This window comes from Morone saxatilis, unplaced genomic scaffold (genome assembly GCF_004916995.1).
Source record: "Morone saxatilis isolate NCDOM2014 unplaced genomic scaffold, NCSU_SB_2.0 Contig14, whole genome shotgun sequence".
Lineage (NCBI taxonomy): Eukaryota > Metazoa > Chordata > Actinopteri > Moronidae > Morone > Morone saxatilis.
The window spans coordinates 17,686,250-17,709,326 of record NW_023339696.1 but is presented as its reverse complement, the minus strand read 5'-3'; the positions used below and the strand labels follow the sequence as shown (position 1 = coordinate 17,709,326).

Here is a 23,077-nt window from a genome sequence, read left to right as displayed (position 1 = left end):
TGTGTGTGTGTGTGTTTAGAGGTTAGAGCTTTACAGATTGCAGCCTATCCAAAAAAATGGGTCAAACAACTAAGAAAACCCTTTGGTAATAGTTTGCCAAGCCATGTGGCAGACAGTGCTTATTGTGATAGCTATATGATTTGTGGTTCTCTGTGTGTGTCGTGTTGTGGTCTGTGTGTCTGTGTGTTTGAATGTGTGTTACTGTACATTATGGTTCAGATCTAGAGCTCAAAACATCTTTTTTTGACATTAAACGTGGACTCACAGCAGTCTGATATAATACCTTCCAATGTGCGTCATTTTGATGCGATCACTGGGCTGGACTTCGACACCGTCCTTGAACCATTTCCCCGTCACTTTTTCATCAGACACTTCACACTTGAATACAGCCTGTTCAGCAGACTTCACTGTCAGGTCAGCTATGCTCTGCAGAACCTCCAGCTCCTTGTCTGAAGAGAAAACACCAACATGGATGAGTTTGTTTTCTCTGACAATTCATCCTATAATGGCAAGTGCCAATGTATAACTACCTATAGGTTAGAAATCCCTTGTAATGTTATTATTATTAGAAACCAAGAAAATCTAAAGCATCTGCACTGCACTCATATTGCAAATATTCTAAAGGACATTCAAATAAAATGTTTATTTCCTTTTTTTCAACAAAAAGGAATATTTTAATATTTTTAGACACTTGCTTTCTTGCTTTCTTGACAAAACTTGAGATGATGATGATATGTTGGATAGCACTCTCTGTCTGTACAATAAATATGTAGCTGGAGCAAGCTGACATCTAGCTTAGTACAAACATTGGAAACAGGGGGAACAGCTAGCTTGGCTCTGTCCAAAGGTAAGAAATTTTTTCTTACAGCACGCTAAAGCTTGCTAGTTAACATATTATATTTTAGGTGGTTTTTTGTTGTTGTTGTTTTTTTGTACATATTCTTGGGCTTTTTATTACTTTTAATCAATATCAACAGTCTTAGAGTGTCAGTAAAGGGGGGAGAGAGAGAGCAGGTGCAAAGGGCATAGCCTCTACCAGGTGAGCTATCTGGGTCCAGTAACATCCTGGAGTCTAGGATTCCTCCTGTTTCCAGTCTTTGTGCTAAGCTAACAGGCTGCTGGCTGAAGCTTCATATTAACCATACAGAGTGGTATCAATCTTCTCATCAAACTCTTAGCAAGAAACTAAGTTTGTGTATTTCCCAACTGTTCAAACTATTCCTTCAAACCTACTTTTAGCCTTTAAAATGTTGTAACAAATTGAAAAGGGATTATTGCGTCATATTGCATCATTCGTTCACATATTTTGAGAACTTATCTGATAAGAAAAAGGGTCTGGTAATTTCACTCTAAACTGTTATTTTGTGACTCCTGTGGATGTCAGCTATAACATCACCCACTATACACAATAACGGGGTGTTCCTACATCATCTTGGGGTGCACCTTATTTAAGCAGTCTATTTCACAATCCAGATTGCAACGCTGTGTTCATATTGATCACCTGGTGCACTGTAACCATGACTGGAGTGTCCGCTGAGGAAGAAGGACAGACATTTTCTCACACTCTAATCAATTTGGGGGACTCGTCTGGCTTGCAAGTATGCAGCAACTGAGACAGCCTGGTTTCTGAAGGGTAAGATAGGACCCAACCATCAATTTTGGAGGTGTAAAAGAAATTAGCATGACGAACAGTGTGATGAACTACTGATACAAGGGATTAATGAAGTAATATTAATTATGACATGAGTAATGACTAATTTATTGCCTTTCATGCTTGTCAGAATGGAAAACGTCAACATGTGCTGATGTGTAAATTTTCTTTAAGTTCCTGATTAAATAGCCATGTCTGAACAACGTGTGGGCACACTTTATACACCAGCTGATCACCCGTGATTTACTGCTGCTGTTAGATTTAACTGTAGATGTATGAGAGTATTGATTTTTGGGGGTAATGCGTAAGATACATTAAATTTTCTGTAGTTTGGGGGAAAAGCCATGTCATGAAAGAACTGAAAGAGCATAGTTTGTGAGGTGGGTGTAGGTGAGTTTGCTGTTTTCTTTGTTGCATTTTTGGTTCCTTTTTTTTTCGTCAGTTTTGTGTGTTTTCCAGATGTAAGCCGGGTCACCGCTGTTGGCTGTAATGACTTTGTAATAGGCGGCTTAGTAAGAAAAGACACAAGCATGCAACTAAGAAAGTTTTCACTTGTTGGTAGTCAAAGACTAGTAATCACTTTAAGAGAGAGAATGGTACCTTCAACCTCCAGTTCTGCCTTTGACTCTCCTCCGTTGGTAAAGGCGTAATACATTCCAATATCCTCCTTAGTAGCTTCATTTATGATCAAAATGTGCCTCTTCCCATCCTTTTTAAACCTGTACTTTGAACCTGCCGTTTCTCTGTTCAGCTCAACTCCATCTTTCATCCTGAGGAAAAAAAAAACACACACACACATACACACACATATGCTTCAGTGACACTTCAGCACACAGAGAAGGGAGTAAGAGCTGACTGCAATGTTCTACATGACTAGAGTCTTCAGAGATCACAAGGCTTTGGCACATTTTTAAAATGGTGCAGAAGGTGAACCTTTCCTCAGACATACTATTGGGTTTCAGGGGTTGCATTCACAGCATTTGTACAACTGGTTATGAGGGATTAGTGCAATAAAAAGTTACAAGAAATGTTTATGTAAGTAATTTTCCACAAGAAAAACAAGTATGTTTTCAATCGTATTGATATAATTTACTAAGATAATGTACTAAAAATGTTGCTGCTCGGAACAAAAACAGTTGTCTAGTAAACAGTCTAGCTTTTCAGTTTTCAGTTTATTCTGAAATTGACAGAACGTTTTGAGTGTCGGGTAACAATCCTGAACACGCAATATCATTTTTACACATTTGTCAGAAAGTAAAGATTTGCAACAAAATAAAATATTAGCAATTGACTGGCTAGTGTAAGTTGCATACTTGCTTTTGTTTCTGCTTCCTCAATTTCTTTTTTCATACGTAAAAGTTAGAACATTTAAACTAGATTCAAATGTCCTTGTCAATTGCTCAACTTCCTTGTTGAGAACAAGACTGAATAATAAACTGCAATTAACTGCTGGGTGGGAGACACGATCTGGCAATTTTATGGCAATATGATTATACAGTTTAATAGTTGAATTATGTTTCTTTTATTTCTCAAACTTTTTTTCAATTGACTATGTTTGCCTACTGATATTTGTAAGCTGGGTATGAACCGTTAGCAAGGTATGACCTCGGAGATTTCTAGATGACTAATGCATTTCCTAATTAATTGATATGAGAGCGAACCGAAGGGCACACTGGCTCACCATCTGACGCTGGCTCCTTCCTCGGACACTTCCACTTCAAACTCTACCTTCTCACCCACCACTGTGTGAACGTCATCCAGCAGCTTGGTGATGGTGACTGGAGGCTCTAAAGACAAATTCAAAGCTTAGAGTCAAACTTTTGAAACAGCAAAGTGGCACTGAGTCATTAACAAACTGTACTACTGTATTATGTAAATCACTTACTGTACACTGTATGTATTTAAATCACCAGAGTAATACCAAGAACATGAGTGGAGGATAAAAGAACATAGATGGTGGATAAACAGAGCTGTAGGGTATCAGTACTTGAGTAGAGTGAGTAAGGCTTTTTTGTACAGGGCATAACAGAACAACATATATGGCCATTGCTGGAGCCTGGCTAGATTCTAGCACATGCAAAGTCTTGATCTGGACTAAAATATAGGCTGCCTATACAGTCAAAATCAAGCACAACTATGTGGAAATTTATCTCAATAAAACAAGTAGCTAGTGGGGCAGCATCATCATTTATTGTCTTTCAGTGAGACTGGATCACAACAATATTAGTATGTTATGGTTGTGGAAATTCCTAACAAAATGAGATACTTAAAGGACTAGTGTGCAGGATTTACTGGCATCTAGTGGTGAAGTGGCAGATTACAACCAACTGAATACCACTCACCCTCCAAGTGTGTATGCAAAGCTAGATTAAAATCCAGATAAAAATGGCTCATTCTAAGGTAACGAAAACACAATTATTCCTATAGTCAGGTGATTATACACAAATGAAAACATACCTATGCATATTATATTCCATTTCTGCCAATAGATCCTCTTAAATGTTGCACACCGGAGCTTTAAGTTTAGTGTTGTTTCGTGACTTTTTTCTGATGTAATGCATAAAAATGGAACACAATTCAATGACATCAACATTATTCAGGACTTTCTTACTCAAGATATCAATTTGATTATAAAATATTTGTTTTTATTCTCAGATCTTGAGTTAAGCCATATAGCTAAAGCTTTAATTTTACTTGATAGTTTTTCTTGACAACACAAGTAAACATTGCAGGTATTTTTTACCTTTCCATGTATTTTAGTGTTTTCAGTAAGTAGAGAAGACTAACACACAGTACATGTGTGCAGCTTTTTTTAGATTTGGATAACAGCACAATATACTTCTGAAGTCCTTATCAGTCACACCAAACACACCCGTCTTGTAGAGGTGGAAGGTGCTTCAAGTCTCCTGAGGTGGAGGGAGTCACATTGTGTAACCACATGGTGTGATGCTTGATGCTCTGATAGCCGCAGCTATTTGTCATCGTCAGCATCCAGTCCCCCTCCGGACGTCTCAATTCTCTTCAACCTCAGCTGGAGAGCCCAGAAACTCTCTGAACCACAGTCACAGTATCACAGAAACATTTACAATTTGACTGCGGGCCTCACAAAAGTTCAGTGAAATGAGCTCGATGTCTTCAGTGTAATTTGTGGTACATTTCCCTCAGGAATACATGGAGGAGACACGACGAGAAAAAAGCAGCAGTTTGACTCACGCCATGCTTATTTCAACTTTTACTTTAGCAGTGATTGTATGTGTGGTGGTTTATAATCTGGATTGCGATAACCGGCTATTTATTTGTTTGGGCAATTACAATATTACAACTAGTTTGTTCACACAGAGTATGAGGTGAATTTTAGTACTTTTTTTTTGAGGGTCAATCGAAAGAAGTTAATTGGCATGAACAGTCATGCTAGCTTTGAGCAGTGGAGCTTGTCAGAGCTTGGAGCTGTGATCACAGTAAGTTACTTCCTTGATAAAAGCATATCAAAAGAAACAGAAACAATCATAATCTGATAACTCTGTCATAAATAATAGGCTACTGAGCTTGTGTAGGCTAGATTTGTGCTGAACTGAATGTTACAGGTTGCTATTGAACTGAAGATAGTCAGAATCGGGCCATGTGGACGGTTAATGTGAGAACATGTATCTACATCTTGTTGCTACTCATTTCACAAAGCTTTGTGAGTGTTGAATTTGATGCCATGTTGGTGGAAACACAACATTCACTCAAATAATCACAACACAGCAAAAGCCCAAGCTTTCGCCTTAGTACTTTATATCATTTTTAAAGTACTGTGACTGCTAGTTTTGACTAGTTGTCATCTGCTGAAGTCCCTCGCTCGAGAGGAATCAACGACGAAAGGTGATAGATGTTTGCAAACAGCAAATTGAAGGTGATGTAGATGTTTGCAAACAGCAACATGAATGATAGTTTTAAGGACACTCATCCGCGTACACATAGACACACGCTGTAGCTGCGCGGGAGCTGTGTCTGTGGTGAAGAGCTTACCCTCTTGAATGGCCTCTTGTATTGTAAAAGCATGGATGGGCAGCAGTGAGCACACAGAGTAAAGCATGGGATTAATATAGAAGCAGTAGACCCAATTACATCTATTAAAACCTCTCATACTCACTCACAAAAAAGGACACAGAGGAGACCATTGAGATATAAGCACTGAGTTAGACTGATAACATCATATAATATTATATAATAATGCTTGTCTTTTAAAGGATTTCCTTAAGAACCATTACCATTTACAAATATAACTTTATAGAACAGGAATAGTTCTTTTGGTATAATTTTGGTATAAAATATAACATTTAAATTTTAAATATTACCACAATATTTCAACTGTACAGTAATCAAAGTGGCCTTCAAAAACACACATATCAGTCAAATTCTAATAAATGTGACAGCACATTAATAGGAACAGCACGACAACAATGATACACGACAATAAACAAAACATAAAAATTTCACTCGCCACATACCCATTAAAAATGAGTGAGCAGACAACAGAGAGCAGCATGCTACTGTGTGGCATAAAAGCATGGAAATAAACAGATGACAAACACAGACACAAGAAGGGAACAGAGCTGTCAAGCCTCTCAACGCTCAAATGACAGCATTTGCTAAACCGAGCAGAAAAAAACCTCTCCCTCCTGAAGGATTCCTCCAAAGACAGTGACTCATATACCTTTGACAAAAACCTCCGTGAAGCTCTTCTCCTCCCCAACCACGCACTCGTATGCTGCGTCATCAGACAGGTTGCACTTGTTGATAGTGAGTGTCCGCTTGTTGCCCACGCTCTCAAACACATACCTGGACGCACAGGGATGATGGGGGACGATTATACGAGGAGGATAAAGAACAAACAAGGGGAGAGAGACAGAGAGACAAAGACAGAGAGAGAACAATGAATAAATGCTTTCAGCAAATCCAGCCACAATCAGAAGCAGAGGGCCTGAAGACAACGGAGTGACTCACAGTTTTAGACCAAGACAAAGAATCCACACACATTCTTGTACAGACCTTCAGTCCCACACACGTACATTAGGGTTGCTATACAAACATGGTTACAAAAATCAAAGCACTACAGTAATGCCACAGACTCATCACACGCACTGGAAGGTAGTGACGGGAAATATTCCCATGGTTACCAGCTACACATCACCAAATAACTCACGGTGCTGACTTTTTCTTCCAGCTTGTTTCAGTAACCGTACGCGTCAATCTGTGATGCTGTCGGCGTCTGGACGCATTCGTTTTGCCTAATGTTTTGATGTTTTAAAGTCAGGACAGGTAATGAGCGGTAAAGTCTGTGTTTGGCAGTGGTTGTGGATGGGTCAAAACACAGGAAGAACACTATTGTTCGTGCCCCGTGTGAAACCAAAAGTAAACATTGATTCATTTTGAATATACACTGCATCGTGTTACCTACTAACTAACTAATTGAGTGCTAACTTAAATGATTTCTTATAAATAAAGTATTGAATAATGTAGTTCCTATTAAGAAATAAAATTAAATTCATTTTTTATGTCATTGAGATGGCACATTGAACAAATGTGCTTTTCTCCTTCTAGACTAACATACTGTCCATTTTCAACATTGAGTGGGAGCTCAAACCGGCACATAAAGTCCTTCACTTCTTAGATAATTTATGCAACGTAATTCTCTCTACCATATTCATATTTTATCATCCTACATGTAAGCAGTTTGTTTTTGCTCTTATGGCCACAGCACTGGTTTGTATGGAAGACCAGGAGTGTGTCAGGCTGTCTCAATGGCTCTAACTCTGTAACCTAAAACATTTGATTTGTTAGATCTCAATGGTCACAGTGCACAGCCTGGAAGTACCTCCTGGGAGGGCAAAAAAAAGTCCCCTCTCCCATAGTTACTGTCTTAATCAAAACAGGAAGAGGACTGCCTTACTTTCAATGAACAGCATGAAGCTACTCAAAATGGCAGATGGTGGAGCCATTGAAAAAATACCACTCGCAACAGCTGTACCCTCTTCAATAAAACACCAAAAGAAGCCTTTGAAGGAGGAGGGGAAAAGAGCAAAGAGGAGAGCGACTCAGACACTGAAGAGAGCTGAGCAGGCTAAAGAGCCTCAAAACTAACATTTCTATCCACTGTTAGTCATATACCACAGTCAGAGTTTGTGCGTAGAGATATTTAAAATAACTCTATACGGAGCATTGTTGTTGCCAGTGCATGTGCAGTGTCATGGTGTAATACGTTTCCTGAACTGCTATGAAGCTGTTTAATCAAATCCTAATAATTAGAAGCCACTAATTATGCTTTAGTTAGTATATTACAAGTTGTTCATACTGCCAGTTGGACAGTCACATTACATTGCTAACAACCTTCTCAGGACCCAACACTGCAGTGAACATGTTACAAGTTACTAATACATGACACACACATGGATTGTAAGTAATGATACTTACTTAATCACAGCAACCAGGCCTAATAACCTAGTAATACATGGCCTAGCTAGCTATTCACTTTTGAGCCTGCAGTAATGTGTTCCAACAGCAGTACCAATTAGCTTATTAAATAACAATGATACTATATGGTAACACCAAGCCGCCAGGAAGATGTCAGGATTTGAAGCCAATTTGACATTGTGGCTAAAGTGTGTAATTACAGCAATGGTGTCCGTGGTCACTGTGGCCCATAGAGCATGCGCAGTATGCATTCATCCGGGTGATATCTTTACAGGGGGAAGTAGCGTCTCCAACGCTGTATACAGTTCTCTTTATACAGCCATGGTTACTAATATTGTAATATTATACTACTAAGTAGGAACCACAACTGCAACATCACTGGAGAGTTGCAGTTAATTTATTGGTCTCTAGATGTCCAGGAAAAACTCTAACTGCACTGATGTGACTGAAATTTTAAAAACTCAGTTTCATCAAAGCATGCAGTCATCAATAGTTTTATATTAATAATGAAAAGAATAATTATGTATAATGGGAAAAGCTACACTTTTAGCTGTGAACCCACATTTTCACTCACATTTTGGTTTTCATTCCACAACTTTAGTGTTTCAGTTCAATCTCACCATGCATCAACCTAATTTCCAGCTCCAGCAGGCAGCTGTTTGTAGAAAAACAGCCCTAATAAATCTGTTACCTAGCACCAAATGCCACACAGACCGTGTTAGTGACTAGCTGGTGTACATAATGGAGCATTGTAACATTTCATGTTTAATTTTGCTTGATTGATGGAAGTCTCAGCCCATCACCCTCAGTTATGGAGGTTGCTACCAGCTTTACCCACCTCCGCTTCTCCCAGTCTCCCTGTTTTGTGCCTAGATTACTTTTTTTTTTCATGCAGCAACTACCAAGATAAACCCACATCAATGTCAGCAATATAAAAAAGTCAGGATTTAAATATTAGTTTTCATTACAGCCTTTTACTACATCTTTTGGCCTGTTGTTTAAACTGCCAGCAATGATCAGATTGCATACCAGTACATTCACTCAACATCATGGTTCAGTACAATTTTACACTCACACAGATACATAGACTGCTCAGTGCACCACCTAAATAGTGGTCATTTGCTCACTTGGCTGATGGTTTGATTTCCTGTCCATTTTTGAGCCACTTGACTTGAGCGTTGGGGTCAGCCACTTCCACCGACAGCTGGATCCTCTTACCCTTGTCCACTGAGTAGGCTGAATCCAGCTTCCTCAGGAAAGCTGACAACAAAGTATCCAGTTAGTATAGTTCAACCACTGCGTTAACAGCCAAATAATCCATGAGTGTGAACCAGCAGCAAGCATATGCTAACAGACATTCCACCTGTTGTCCCTGCAATATAACTTCTCCCTTGAGGCCTTTAAACGCTGCTGGTATTTACAGCCTACTGCATTAGAGAGCTCTCGTTTCCTGCCTGCCACCTCACTCATAGTGCACAGTCTTCTTTTGCCTCATAACCCCTCTCCAGTCTCTTCCCTCACTCCTCACCATCACTCTTCTTGGGCTCCACCTTCTTCATCTTCTTCAGCCTCTTCAGCATGCCCCTCAGGTCTGTGATGCCATACTCAAAGGCAATCTTCTCGTAGTCACACGGCTTGGCTGCCTTCAAGATTTCCCATACATCAACCTCTTCTTGGACCACTTGTTGTTTCTTCTCCCTGAGAGAGAACCCAATGTAAGACTACCAAATTTAAGAGATCCAAATTTATGTTATTATGTATGTCTGTAGCTGATGTAGATGATCTTACCTTTTCTTGAGCAGGGCACTGAAGTCTAGATCACCAGCATCCTCACCTGCATCTCCACTGGAATTAAAACAAAAGATATATTTAGGGGATTATCTTGGTATGTTTATAAAACTGTGCTATTTACAACACTGGTGAATGGAATACTGAAAAAACAGCATTACGAAATATACATTCAGAATACATCCCCTTTTATTCCACTTCCATTACACAGACCTATAAATACATACAGAAATTACAAGACAATTTTAAACCCAGCATAGACAATATGAGCAAATACATTAGCGCACATCACAGTCCTAATGAATTAGTGCCCGCTGTGAAAGCTTACCCTTTTTTCATCCTGTGTTCGGAAAGACGTAAAGATAGGATGTGTGAGAACATAGAGCAGAGCGTTTGATGAGGACTATAAGCTATCATCATGCCCTAAATTCAAGTGACAGACACAAATCACAATAGACAAGCACATGAAAGCAACATACATGTCAAAAATAAGTGATAAGCAAAATAGCATACAAACATTGTGCGATCGGATTGGGCAAATTCTAAAGGATGAGCTGTTGTTAGCAGGATGTGGCTAAAGGTGTTAAATGGAAGCCTGAGACTTTGTCACACTCGAGATGCAACAAAGAAAAAGCTGTTTCATGCAGAATAATATGTTGAGACAGAGAGGTAGAAAAGTATTGCTGTGTTTCACTGCTGTGCATAAACCCTTGCATGCACATTTGCAAGTGATGAGAAAAATCCATGTGGTCTTGAGTCATCAGTCACCCTCTTGTGCTCAACAAGGTGTTAAGTACTGTGTGTGGCACACGCCAATAAACGTCTACAGGCTTGAGTGCTTGTTGTTTTCCACTGTGAACAGTTTTGGCAGCTCCTTAACAGCATGGAGTGTGTTTTCCTGCCATGGTTGAGGCTCATTGAACCCCTCAGAGACCAAGATAAATGCCAATAAATTCAAAGCCATTCTGAGTGATCATGTTCGTCCTATGGATGAACGGTTCATTCAAGGATAACATCCATCCATGTTGTCCTTGCCATCCTGATGGGAGTAAATTCTCCCAGGGTGATAATGCCCTCGGCACACGTGATCACCAAATGGTTGGGTGAGCATGAAAACAATGTCAGCGGTGTACTGCCACTAAAACAATTGCTATATTTCAAGCTACCTTTAAGGGGAACTTTTGAGAGATTCTTAAATACTGCATCAGATAATCACCATCATCAAACACCAAATCATGGAGGAAGGGGAATTCAGGATGTTTTTACACAAAGTTTGTTTAAACACATTTTTTCCAAATCTCCACTAAAGTCTATTTCCAATTCTGTTGTGGTCTAGCAAATTGGACCAGAGTTCATATGAAAATGGGAATTAGGGGATTATAATAATGAGCTCTCTTTCATGGTGAAAACATGTGAGCAAAATACAAAATGCTCATCTCTCACATTAGCCTATGAAAAGAAACATTTCATGTGAAATATGTGGAATTTCATAGCTGATGCAGCAGCAACTGCAGATGCAACAAGGTAAGAAGGTATAGTTGATTCTAACCATGAAAACAACAGGACTAGGTCAAAACCTAGTATATGGCTGAACCTTGTATCGTAAATGGGTGATATTGTGGCCAAATTGTCTATAATGTGAATTCCTGTATATTAAATGGGGATCAGCAAACAGAACTGACAAAAAAAGGTAACGCTTAAAATGTATTATAGCGCCTAAATGAAAAATACAGGCTCACCAGTGTAAAAAGTTATCCTGGAGCCCTTGAAATGCAATCCAGTTTCTTCCAAGTGTCAGTGACACAAACTCTTGCTGATATAAATAATAAATATAAAAATATAAAATAAAATAATTTTCATATTTGTTAATTCAAACCTTAAAGTGTGCATACTTTAACTAAGTAATTGGCCAAAACTACTAGTCTAAGGGCGTGTTCACACAGACTTTAGCCCTGCTCCAACTGCATACACATAGCCCCCCACATTATTACCACTTGATGTTTTCTTTATTTTGGCATTCATCTGTGTGTAGCATTGTCATGACATTCAGTACATACTGTATGTTGGCTGACACGCTTGGACCCTTTGCCATGTCAAGAATAAACATACTGTGGCATAGCAGAAAATGTTTCTGTTCTTTACACAATGTGAGAAACACGAACGGACTGCCGTGCAAGTGTACAGTAAGTATTCCACAGAATATTTTCTGTTTCCCTTTGAAGCCTTTTCAACTGGCCAACCAGTCAGCAAAGCGACAACATGAAGAAGAAAAAATAGCCTGATATGCCCGGGGCATATGAGGGAGAGCTTGGGCTATTTCAGACATGAAGCACACATTAAAGTGTGGAATAAAAAAACTCCAGAAAAATAATGAGTGAATGGGAGTGAGTATCCTAAAGAATGGAGTCACAACACATGTATTTGGTTGTGCTACTGTAATACATGTTAAGAAAAGCACACAGACAAGCGTCCCATAGGAAATTTTTCAATACTTACCTTCCAGAGGTTGAGCTGCATGACCTCCACTTAACAAGGTGTCTAACATACTCATCCATTATCTCTCCAACAACATATTTAAGTTTTAACCAACTTTTCACTTTTCATTTGTCACACCAACCTCTCTCCCTCGCCCTCTCTCTCCCTCATATCTGCATTCTGCAAATGAACACACTGACATCCTGTCTAAACCGCAATGTGATGCTGTCTTTTTGCCTGTTGTGTTTCTCATCTTACCTGTGCCTTTCCACTCATGCTCTAATGAGGGGAGGAAATTATATTTTTAAACACAGATTACAAATATGGAGACTCAAGGTGTCAGTACGAAGGTGTCGGCTGATTTACGATCACACAGCACACATACAGTACACAGGCTGAGAACAGCTAAAATAAAAAAAATAAAAAACACAACGCTACACAGTTACAGGATACATACATAGATAAACAGGCAGAAGCAAAGACAGAAATAGACAGTGAGGGAAAGAGATACATATAAAAAAAAGTCCCTTCAGAGACTGTCACCGAGACATGCGACGAAATACATAAGAAGCTAAACCATGAGGGACTCCAGGTGAAGCAAAACACCAAGGCGGCAGACGCATTGAGACGTGACAGAAAGAGAGAAATGGCAGACAGACTGACTCGTACAAAAGTCAGCTACAACTGAGGGATAGACAGACACACAGGCAGAGACACTCGTTGAGACTGACAGATGCCCAGAGGCAGCGATCTACAGAGGAGCATATGGGAGACAGTGTGATGGGTGACATGTTGAGTAGACCCTTGCCTACACTGACACTCACGATCGCTTAAACGCCTCCAAGATGTTGTCCTGCTGCTCTTCTTGTACAGCTGAAACCAGACAGAAGGAGAAAGACTGGTGAGAGCTCGGCTAGGTTAATATATTACCCAGTGGACTTGAGCCGCAAAGGAATAATGGACTGATGACCTCACTAGGCCACTAAATGATAGGACCTAATGTGTATCGCACTCACTGAGTTATTGGCTGACAAAGCCAGTTACATAGTAATGGTGGATACACTGAATGGAAGATGACAATAATGTGATTGTCTGTCTCCAGACCTACCCTGCACGGTGACTTCGAATGTGCAGCTGTCGCACTTGTCTTTGGAGGTGACCTCGCAGCGGTAGCCACCTGCGTCTCCATCCACTATTTTGATGATGCTCATTTCGTAAGTGTAGATCTGACAGAGCGAGAGAGGGGATGATATGCTGGGAACACACCCGATTAAATGAACACCCTTTCACAAACACACACACACACACACACACACACACAAACATGCACAGAAATGCAGCGCTCACACGCTCGGTGTACAGACTACACAGTTTGACCGATAAAGCCATCGGGCCCATATAGGGTTTTATGAGTGTATGAGTGTCAGTGCAGTTTGTTTTATTGCACATTTATCATTGATTACATGTTTTTAACCATTCTGCACCGCATTCAATGCAAAAACAACAAAATACTGTAGGTTAACGCATCCTTGAGGATGTACCATTTTTTAGCATGATTTAAAATTTTACTTTTTATTTAGGCATTTTTATTCCATGTGCAGACATAATCTGTAGCCTGTTAGTGACCATGTGGACCATGGTGCGGACAAGTTACAACAAATTAGAGGTACGCAGATGTACACTATACTCAGTGACAACGATAACATGTTTAGCACGTAATATTTGCTAGGCTTCCCATTTTCGTTTTGTGCGTTAGCATGCTAACATTTGCTAATCAGTCCTAAATACAAAGTACACACTATAGAGTCAAGCCTGATGAGTATTTGGCATATTTGAATTTGATCTGATGATGGTACTAGATGAAAAGTCAGGGGATTATTAAGGTCAATAGAATTTATCCTATAGCGACTATGCATATCTGTAAGACATTTCATGGCAATCGATCCATAGTTATTGAGATTTCACTCTGAAATACAAATGTCAACCTCCTGCTGCTAGAGGAGAAAAGTCAGTAGTCTTCATAGTCTGGAGACCATGAATATCTCATCCCATTTCATGGCAATCCATCCAATAGATATGTCAGTGTGAACCCAAGTGGTCAACAGACCTAAGAGCCTGTACACAGTATGAACATGTATACCTTGGTGTTCCTGTCATACGTCTCCTTGAACTGCAGGTGCTTCCCTGCTTTGCTGCCCAGGTCCAGCCACTTTCCCTTCAGCCACTTCATGGCCGGCTTCCTCAGCAGGTTTGAGGAATCAACTTTAGCCACAAACGTGATGTCCTTGCCTGCCATGAACAAGAATGAGACACAGTAATTAATTGAAATAGATGAACTGTCTGTATTCCAACAGGAATTTGCCATTAAGTGGGCTAAATCTTTCATTTTGGATATAATTCAAGATTTTTATGGCGGATCATTTTTCCAGACCTTTTGTTGCTGTGACACTCTCTGGCTTCAACACGAACAGGCCGGTCAGCTCAGACATCTGAGGATCCTCCCCTGGCACATGTTCTGTGATGGGTGTTGAATATTAATCACAGAGGACAAATTAAAGCTGGAAATCAGGGATTGGGGCACCACTCAGATAAAGACACAGCAAACACATTGTAGACGACAACAGGAGACAAGTCGATCAAGCAAACCACCAAATCAGCAATTGCAGTGCTTTTACAGTGAAATGCCTGTTTATTCATCATTTGGGAAACGTATGATTTGATGATAAGAAGTCCCAAACCGCTAAATCCCACTCTCTGAGCTCAGGGATCTATTCCTTTTGTATGGTTATTTAGCACTAAAGCTAGAACAACAGTGTGAGGCAAAACCATTCAGTGGGTTTGCGTAATGCCTTTGCTGTTACACTGCATAAACCATTTGGGACCCTCTGACAAATGAGAGGCGACCAAGGAGCCCCTGGAACAGACTGGCCCCAGGGAATAAAGAAACTCCTCAGATCACCTCTGAAGACATCACATTAGGGTTGACTCTCAGCAATCTTCTGCCACCCTGACAGAACATAAGCTGGAGCTGTACACTCTAATCTTGGCGATAAAAAACGAGCTGCTCTTTTATCCGTTCACTTGTTTCTTTTGCAAGTAAATTGATGTAACCTCTGTAAGGTGTTTGCTTGTCAGTTTATATGCTTTACAGAGACGCTAACATATTCATTTCTCTTACCATCAGGAGGCAACTCTGCATCGGGGAGGGGGAAGAAAGAGAGAGCGGGGAACACGTCAGTTTGTACAGTATGTGTGCTGTGCTGTTAAACACAAGCGTTAATTGGCCCAATGATAATCTTGATTTCAGGTGAGGAACACTCACACATTAAATCGTCGTGCTCTCACATTCCAAAAAGAAACACATTGTTCTTTCTCTGACTCTAATTAACAAATACAGATTTTTCTTTTACAAAAACACACAACTGTTAATGAGTTATGTCTTCAACAATCAAGTTAAAAAATCACTTTAATTCTGCAGAAGTCAGGAGGTTGTTAACTGTACATAATCTACATAAACTGTTTCTCTTGTTCCTGCTGCTTGTCCTGGTTTATGGACAAGCAGCAGGTAAAGATAAAGGCACATCGGACCACCAATCAAGTAGAATGAGTAGGGCCCTGGGTGGACATCCATTGGACGAGAGCAGTTGCTGAGAGAATGGATCCAGGGTCACGTGTCAAAGAAGGTCATGCGCCTCCATAAATTCAGAGAGTCACACTATCCGCGCCTCTTCCTCTCTCTCTGCTTTTATGGGCTCAGTTAATTTGATCTTTTAATCAAAAGTGCCCCTGAGGATATATCCAAGTTCAGATGTTCAGGATGATTTAAAAGGTTTCAGTTAGAATGCTAAGTGGGTAAAGCTGATCCTGGAATGGCACCCATGGGACACTTTTGAATGTTTACACTCCTACTCTGTTACACTGGACACTTGCTGTGTTTGGGATGAGGGTTGCTCAGTGAAATTAACTCCAGACACTGTCCTTGGCTCTGGGAATGGCAGTTTCGGATGTTGTACAATAGCCCGCAGGGCCTAATTGACTGAAAACCCCCTACAGACCCTACACACACTTCGGACAATGAACACAACCCACATCAGAATATTCAGTAACACTTTATTTTACGGGCATGTTATTTCCTCATAATTTCCAAACTTTCCTCGAAAGAACTATGTCATTTGGTTACTAATTTTAGGAAAACTCGACTTTAGATTAGTTTAGTTTGAGACTGTCCTGCTAAGAAGAACAACAGAATTTCAGAAAAAGCCCCCAAATTTTTTTATTCAGGTGGCAAAGCCCTTTAACAACTGTAGGAATTCTGATTCTTGGCCATTGTGCAAAAAAGCAGAAGTCAGGTGAAATTATTGGAGACAAAGTTCACATCAGGAGGAAGTCGGGTTGGATAGACAACAAAATGTCAGAATTAACACAGGAGACTTCTGTTCGTTTCCCATTTATTACGGACAGTCAACATTGTTTTCTTTTTTTACCATGACCACGATTGTTCCCTAATCTCAATCTCTTAATCTGGTTATTAACCATGACAGTGAGGGTGCCCTAACCTTAACAAAAGACTTACTTGATCCCAAACCATAATCTTTACCTAAATCTAAGTTGTTGCCAAAAACCTAACCAAACCTTAAACTTAGCATTGTCCAGCCCTGTTTCATAGACATTACGTTTATATACAAATAATTTGCAACAGTAAATACGTTTGGAGGGAAATACGTAAAATGAAAACAACAAAATGATGTAATTTTGCAGATGGGGGCATCAGATCAGATCAGAACTATATTCTTAATATATTTTCTTAATATATTTTTTTAATTGCATAGCTTAGCATTCAATTGGAACTGATTATTTGGTTGTTTACCAATTGAACATTATCTATCATATAATTAGTGCCAAATGACATAGTTCTCTCCACGAACCTTTCTAGAGAGTTTTTAGGAAATAATTATGAATTTATGGACCCGTAGAATAAGGCGATATCAAATATTCTATCCCAGACTAGATATTACTGCATTAAAATAGTAACATATCTATTCATTCCATCCATAAAATATACTACTATACATAGAATGTATAGTACTCTAATTTCACAGTGATTACTTATTCAGTATTTCATCAATTTATCATCAGAGCATCACCAGATATAACGCTGAGTGTCTGAAATTCCTTCTATCTCGTGTATACAACATATACGGAAATGAACAACTGCATTACCGGTAATATTATTCAGCAGTAGTATATTGTAGTACATCCACATATCACACACACATATGATATATACCTAGCATAAGGATATATCAATTTTCATAAACCAGACCTCATCAGTTCATTTCAGAGTCAAGTTCACTTCACATTGAAACACTCTCAAATGCTCTCTCGGATGCTTTGGTGGAAGCAATCTAACCACTACTTTTAATCACTTCGAAAGTGTGTTTTTATTGCAAGACGCTGTCATAAACTTCTCTGTTATAGCTGTATTTTATTTACTTATTTTACCGTCAGCTTGTTTCATCTGACAGTTTTTTTTTTATGAATTTCCTGTGACTTGAGTTGCTTTTAAGTGTCTATGCATTGTTTTCATCCTCTTTTTTTAAACTTTCCTTTATCTATCTGCTGTGAGGCACTTTGTCACTTTTGTTTGATGCATAAATAAATGTATTATTGTTATACTCAATGTCCAGAAATCCTTATCTGCTGAGTGAAAACCTTTGATCTAAAGCACCAATGATGGCCATCACCAGAGCAATCCCAGGCTTCTGGGAGGAACACTTTCAGTATCAGATACCCAGGCACAAAAACAGAACGCACAGGCAGGCTGGGGAAATAGTGTGTTTGTGTCTTTTCCTTACCATCCCTAGGCTCATTGTTCGCTGAATGGAAAAGAAACAGTTGGTACATGGAAATTAGTCTTGTGGATAATGAAGGGTTAAATCACTTCCCACAGTACTGCTCTGGTCTCCTCAGACTGCACAGATGTGTGTCTGTGTGTGATTATGAATGAAAAAGCTGTTCATCAAAGATCGGATTAAAGACAATGTATAAGCCTATTCACTGAGACAATATCTTCAGACAAGCTGGAACTGAACACACACACACACACACACACCACACACCACACACACACACACACACACATACATACAAACACTTAAACAGACAAACACTAATGACAAAGCAAAGCGCTTACCTACAGAAGGTTGATCATCTGTTAATGAAGAATAAGCACAGGTTAAGCAGATGAACTGGAGCAAATGAGTGGTAATGCAGATCTAATGTACTGTAAGCATTTCATATGCATACTGTACATAAACACACACGTGCAGTACGATGGAATAACGTTTAGCTTCATGAGTCAGCCATGGCTCGAGATAACTCAAAGTGTTCAATTTAAAAGATGAGAAAAGCCTCAATGAGCACACACACACACAAACTATTTAGCCAGTAGCCTCTGCTGCAGGCTGCATATCTGCCACTGAACGTGACATAATAATGTAAAGGGGAACGGCAGCGGTTTTGAAAATTTTAAAAAATAATGACCCCCTGGAGTCACTCCAAATGATGTGCTTTTCCTGTTACAAATGTGTATAATTTGCAACGTTTGATAATGTTTTTTCATGCCGTGCAAAGTTACTGTTCTCTTTGGACTACGGCACTGACTCTTAATGGCTCCACTTGGTTCTTAGTATCAGATATTTGATCTGTGACCCGAGTCAGGCCGGATCCAAATCATATGGTCATAAGGTTTGAATTTGGTCCAGTACCGAGTGAGAGCGCTTCAGCCTGCAGCCATAAAACGGGCTACAGTGTGATCCTTATGGGCAATTGCACACCATCAAATTAAATCCATTAAAAGTGCTTGTTTTTGCTACTGACCGGCTCTGACAACATGACCCTCCAGAGAAATTAAAAGGTTTCTGTTGCTTTTGCTTGATCCTCTGCGTGTCTAACCAAGTCTCACTCAGGGGGGGTCTCGTTCTGGAATCTCGGGAGAGGTGACTCGTTCCAGGAAGATGAGGAGGAGGTGACTTGTTCCAGGAAGAGGAGGAGGATAAAACAGCTGCTGAAAGGCTGCAAAGCTCTGGAGACTGGTGGTGTTCCTGTGGGTGATGTGACCCGATGCCCACAGACGAGATTTCAAAATGAGACTTCTTACTTTACACAGACCGGATCAAGTGAAAGGTACAGAAAACGTTTAATTTCTCTGTAGGAATCTTTTCTGTAATCCAAACACTTATAATGACAATCTGAGCTGGTCAGTGGCATAAACATGCACTTTTGATGGATTTATTTGGACAGTGCACAATTGCCTATAAGGATTACACAGTATCCTGTTTTGCAGCTGCAGCCTTCAGTGCTCTCACTCAATACTGGACCAAAATCAGAACTTGTTGTCCTCATTAGTCAGTTTGACACAAAAACATGGGAAAATAAGGTCCAGATTGAAAAATACCAAAATGACCCTTTAATCATCAAATAATAATTTAAAAAAAAGTTTCAGGGCCAAAAACAGGGGTTTGTGAGTGTGTGTAAAATGACACTGCTATGCTTTATTTATCTAGATTTATAATTGATCCAGCACATTCTTCTCATCCTTGTCAAATCTTGATGCCTACTTTACCCACAATTCAACACTGACAGTTCAGTCAGAGATTCAGGTGTGTTATGGTGGTAGCAGCTAATGTAGCCTCAAGCTGCTAGCCTCAAGCAGAGATTTGGAGGGGGCTATAAAGGTCCCTGACATTTATCAGACTTCAGCTCCTTCAGGAGACACGCAAGGTGTTATACAACTTTCTCGGCACATATGCAGCAGTACTCCCCCCCAACACCCGGAAACACAAATAAATATTGAAAATCAGTGTATTTCCCCTTAAAGGCCTTTAGGACTTCAGTGTCACAGGAGCTGTGAATAAACTATGGCAGGTTAAAGAAAAAGGTCAGGGAGTTAAGAACGGACTAAGGCTACATCCACACTACTGGATCTCCGTCCAGATGAGCACTTTAGCACCTTTTCAGAAACAATCTCCGTCCATACCAGCACGCCTGAAAACACAAACAGGGTAACAGGGGCAAAGAAATGAGGCCGAGAAACGTGAATATTGTTCACAGGATCCTCCAGGATAATGCTATCATTTTTAAAGTTGTGTCATCAATGTTCTTTCTGGTCAATGTTACATTGTTTATAATAAATTATTTTGGGATATTACTGTAGGTTGGCCAGTGTTCCCCTTTAAAGACAGCGACTGAGCCAAAATGAGCTGCAGTATTAGTATTACTCACTGCTCTACTTTGTCATTGCATCTGCAGCCACACACATTTAATCACTCTCAGCGAGCCACAGAAAGTTTATGCAATAATTAATCACGAATGATAGCGACTGCACATACACACTGAAATACACACACACGTGGACACTCACAGAAACGCATGTACTGTACAACTTTCTGGCTTGTACTCTCTATTAAAGTTGCTCCACAGCATGAATTGACATTTGATCCAACAAGGTGAACTAAAACCTGTATACATTCATAAATAAGTATGTTTTACTCTCAGGGGACTCATTACTCATTAATACATACGTGCTGCTAGCAGACAAAATCTCCATTAAGATGTATGCTTGTGCTTTACAAATAAAACTGTGCAATGCTGCAGCACAGTACATGATTCTACCTGATCCATACATAAATACAGTACACACATCTCACATATCATGTAGCTACTCTGCTGTGGCCTACTACACCCACACACAATTATTTCACACATTTAGCTGAATGTGTTACCCTCAACTATGGATTGGAAATGAAAGGTCAGGATTTTCAGGCACATGCCGAACTGAAATGAGAGGAGCAATCTGCCATTCTGAATCTATCTCAGTCTTCTTTCTCGCACATACAAAACATCTTATATCACGTATCATCTTGACATTGACTAACTGATCATAAAGTGTAGCCGCAGTGACAATCAGAGACACAAAACAAAAGATCAGAGAACAACAAATTACTGGTAAATTTCACATAAAACTAGCCCGTATTTCCATATTAGTTCTACTATATCCCACTGAGTGTAGGATCAGTGGAGCTGCTGTATGTATATCACTGCATCAGACTATTTTAAGATTATAATAATTGATTATTAAATAAATCGTTATTTTTTAGGTCTATTAATGTCTTAATGGCATAGTTTCCTAGGAGTTTCCTGGAAAGACTATGTAGTTTGGTACTAATTTTAGGGGAAATGAGAGAAAGCTGTTTCATGGTGAATTCTGATGGAGTCTGCCTGGTTCCATGTGAATGCAGCATTAGTTACAGATTTTGTTTAAACTGTCGATTTTACCTGCAATAACTGCTTTTTTTGGCCTCTTGTGAGCAGCAGAAACAAGCTATAATCACACCATTGAGATGGTGAATCAAACAGTTGCTTATTTACACATCCAGCAGTTACAGAGCAACATTATCCTTCATTTGGAGTTGTGTTTCTGACCACCTAAATGTAAGTCCAATATTCAATCTGTTTTAGCTCTGTTTTGGTTTCCACCAACTCCTGAGGGAAATATCTGGCTCTTTAACTTTAAAATGTTCCACTGTGTTCACCAGTTAGGTTCTATGCATGTCTGTCCGCAGTTTGCTGCTGAGCAGGTCATGAACAGTGTGTTTTTATAGCATACAATGAGCTGAAACTCACTATAAAGCCGAGGGTAGCTGTAGATTCAGGTGATAACTCTCTGTAGATTTATCACTATGAGCGACCCCTTCTGCATTGTCACATTGTTTTCACATTGTTATTAGATAACAGATTAAAAAATATATCCATTATGGCTTATGAAATAGCTTTAAATAGACTATTCATTCATTAGTGATTCATTATTGGAAACCTTATTCTTCATACTGTATTATGCTGAAATGCATTCTTGTCTGAGGAGAAAGTTGAAATTTTTGCATGTTAAGCCAACTCAATTAATTTCAATTAATCAATTGGGAGCATGCTAATTGTACACTAAATCTACAGTGTTCAGTTCTACCAAATAAGCACCAAATTCCATAGTTTCTCCGAGGAACTTTCCAGGAAATTATTTTAAAATTAATCCTTAAGTGTTTCCAAATAGATTTTTATATGAAGGGGACGTCACAGTTTAGATAGCTTGGACATTGATTTGGCAGTGAGAGTTATTACACAGGAAAACACAAGAGTCCACCACACAGTCATTGTTCCATACAAACCCCCACAGTTAAACTAACAATGAATGAGTCCTTATCCCAACAGAAAATCCAAGGAAACAAACTAAAACACATACAACTGTTTGCCAATGAAACAAAATTTAAAATGATTGATTTAAAACGCTGGCTTTGCTGGTTGATGTAAAACACATCAATACTGGTGCTCGGTGATAGGCTTAATCAGCATTGTGTGAACCTGTGTCACACTCCAGCTTTAAAAAATGTCGTTACAGAACAAAATTGTATAACAAATAGTCTGAAGAGACGACTTTGTCTTCCATGTTTGTGTTTTTTTTGCCATCATAGCTTGTGACAGTAAGCAGCTGTCTAATGATGAAGCCTGCTTGAGCTCAGTTCTAATGAAGACCTGTGCCCTTTGCTCTAAAAACAAGTCTTGTCACTGCGTTGCATTGTGGTCTACCAAGTCTGTGGAGTGAGTGGTTATTCTCACTGTGTGACTGTTTAAAAATATCACAAAATAAGGCTGCAA

General features: G+C 39.5%; 1 protein-coding gene across 5 annotated transcripts in view; it reads right to left on the bottom strand.

Annotated features, from left to right (window-relative positions):
- The window catches only part of mybpc2a (myosin binding protein Ca), a 52,551-nt gene that overhangs the window by 14,104 nt on the left and 15,370 nt on the right, over window positions 1-23,077 (bottom strand). For 2 of the 5 annotated variants that reach the window (XM_035654472.1, XM_035654474.1), the window contains 12 exons: window positions 15,549-15,563; window positions 14,802-14,885; window positions 14,511-14,659; window positions 13,479-13,596; window positions 13,195-13,243; window positions 9,896-9,952; window positions 9,636-9,805; window positions 9,235-9,367; window positions 6,351-6,475; window positions 3,333-3,438; window positions 2,252-2,421; window positions 284-449 (listed from right to left, as the gene is read on the bottom strand). In XM_035654472.1, the coding sequence (XP_035510365.1) occupies window positions 284-449; window positions 2,252-2,421; window positions 3,333-3,438; window positions 6,351-6,475; window positions 9,235-9,367; window positions 9,636-9,805; window positions 9,896-9,952; window positions 13,195-13,243; window positions 13,479-13,596; window positions 14,511-14,659; window positions 14,802-14,885; window positions 15,549-15,563 (1,342 nt within the window). Of the gene's footprint in view, window positions 1-283; window positions 450-2,251; window positions 2,422-3,332; window positions 3,439-6,350; window positions 6,476-9,234; window positions 9,368-9,635; window positions 9,806-9,895; window positions 9,953-13,194; window positions 13,244-13,478; window positions 13,597-14,510; window positions 14,660-14,801; window positions 14,886-15,548; window positions 15,564-18,563; window positions 18,582-23,077 lie in introns of all 5 variants that reach the window. The other 3 variants (XM_035654473.1, XM_035654475.1, XM_035654471.1) reach the window with 2 other exon arrangements.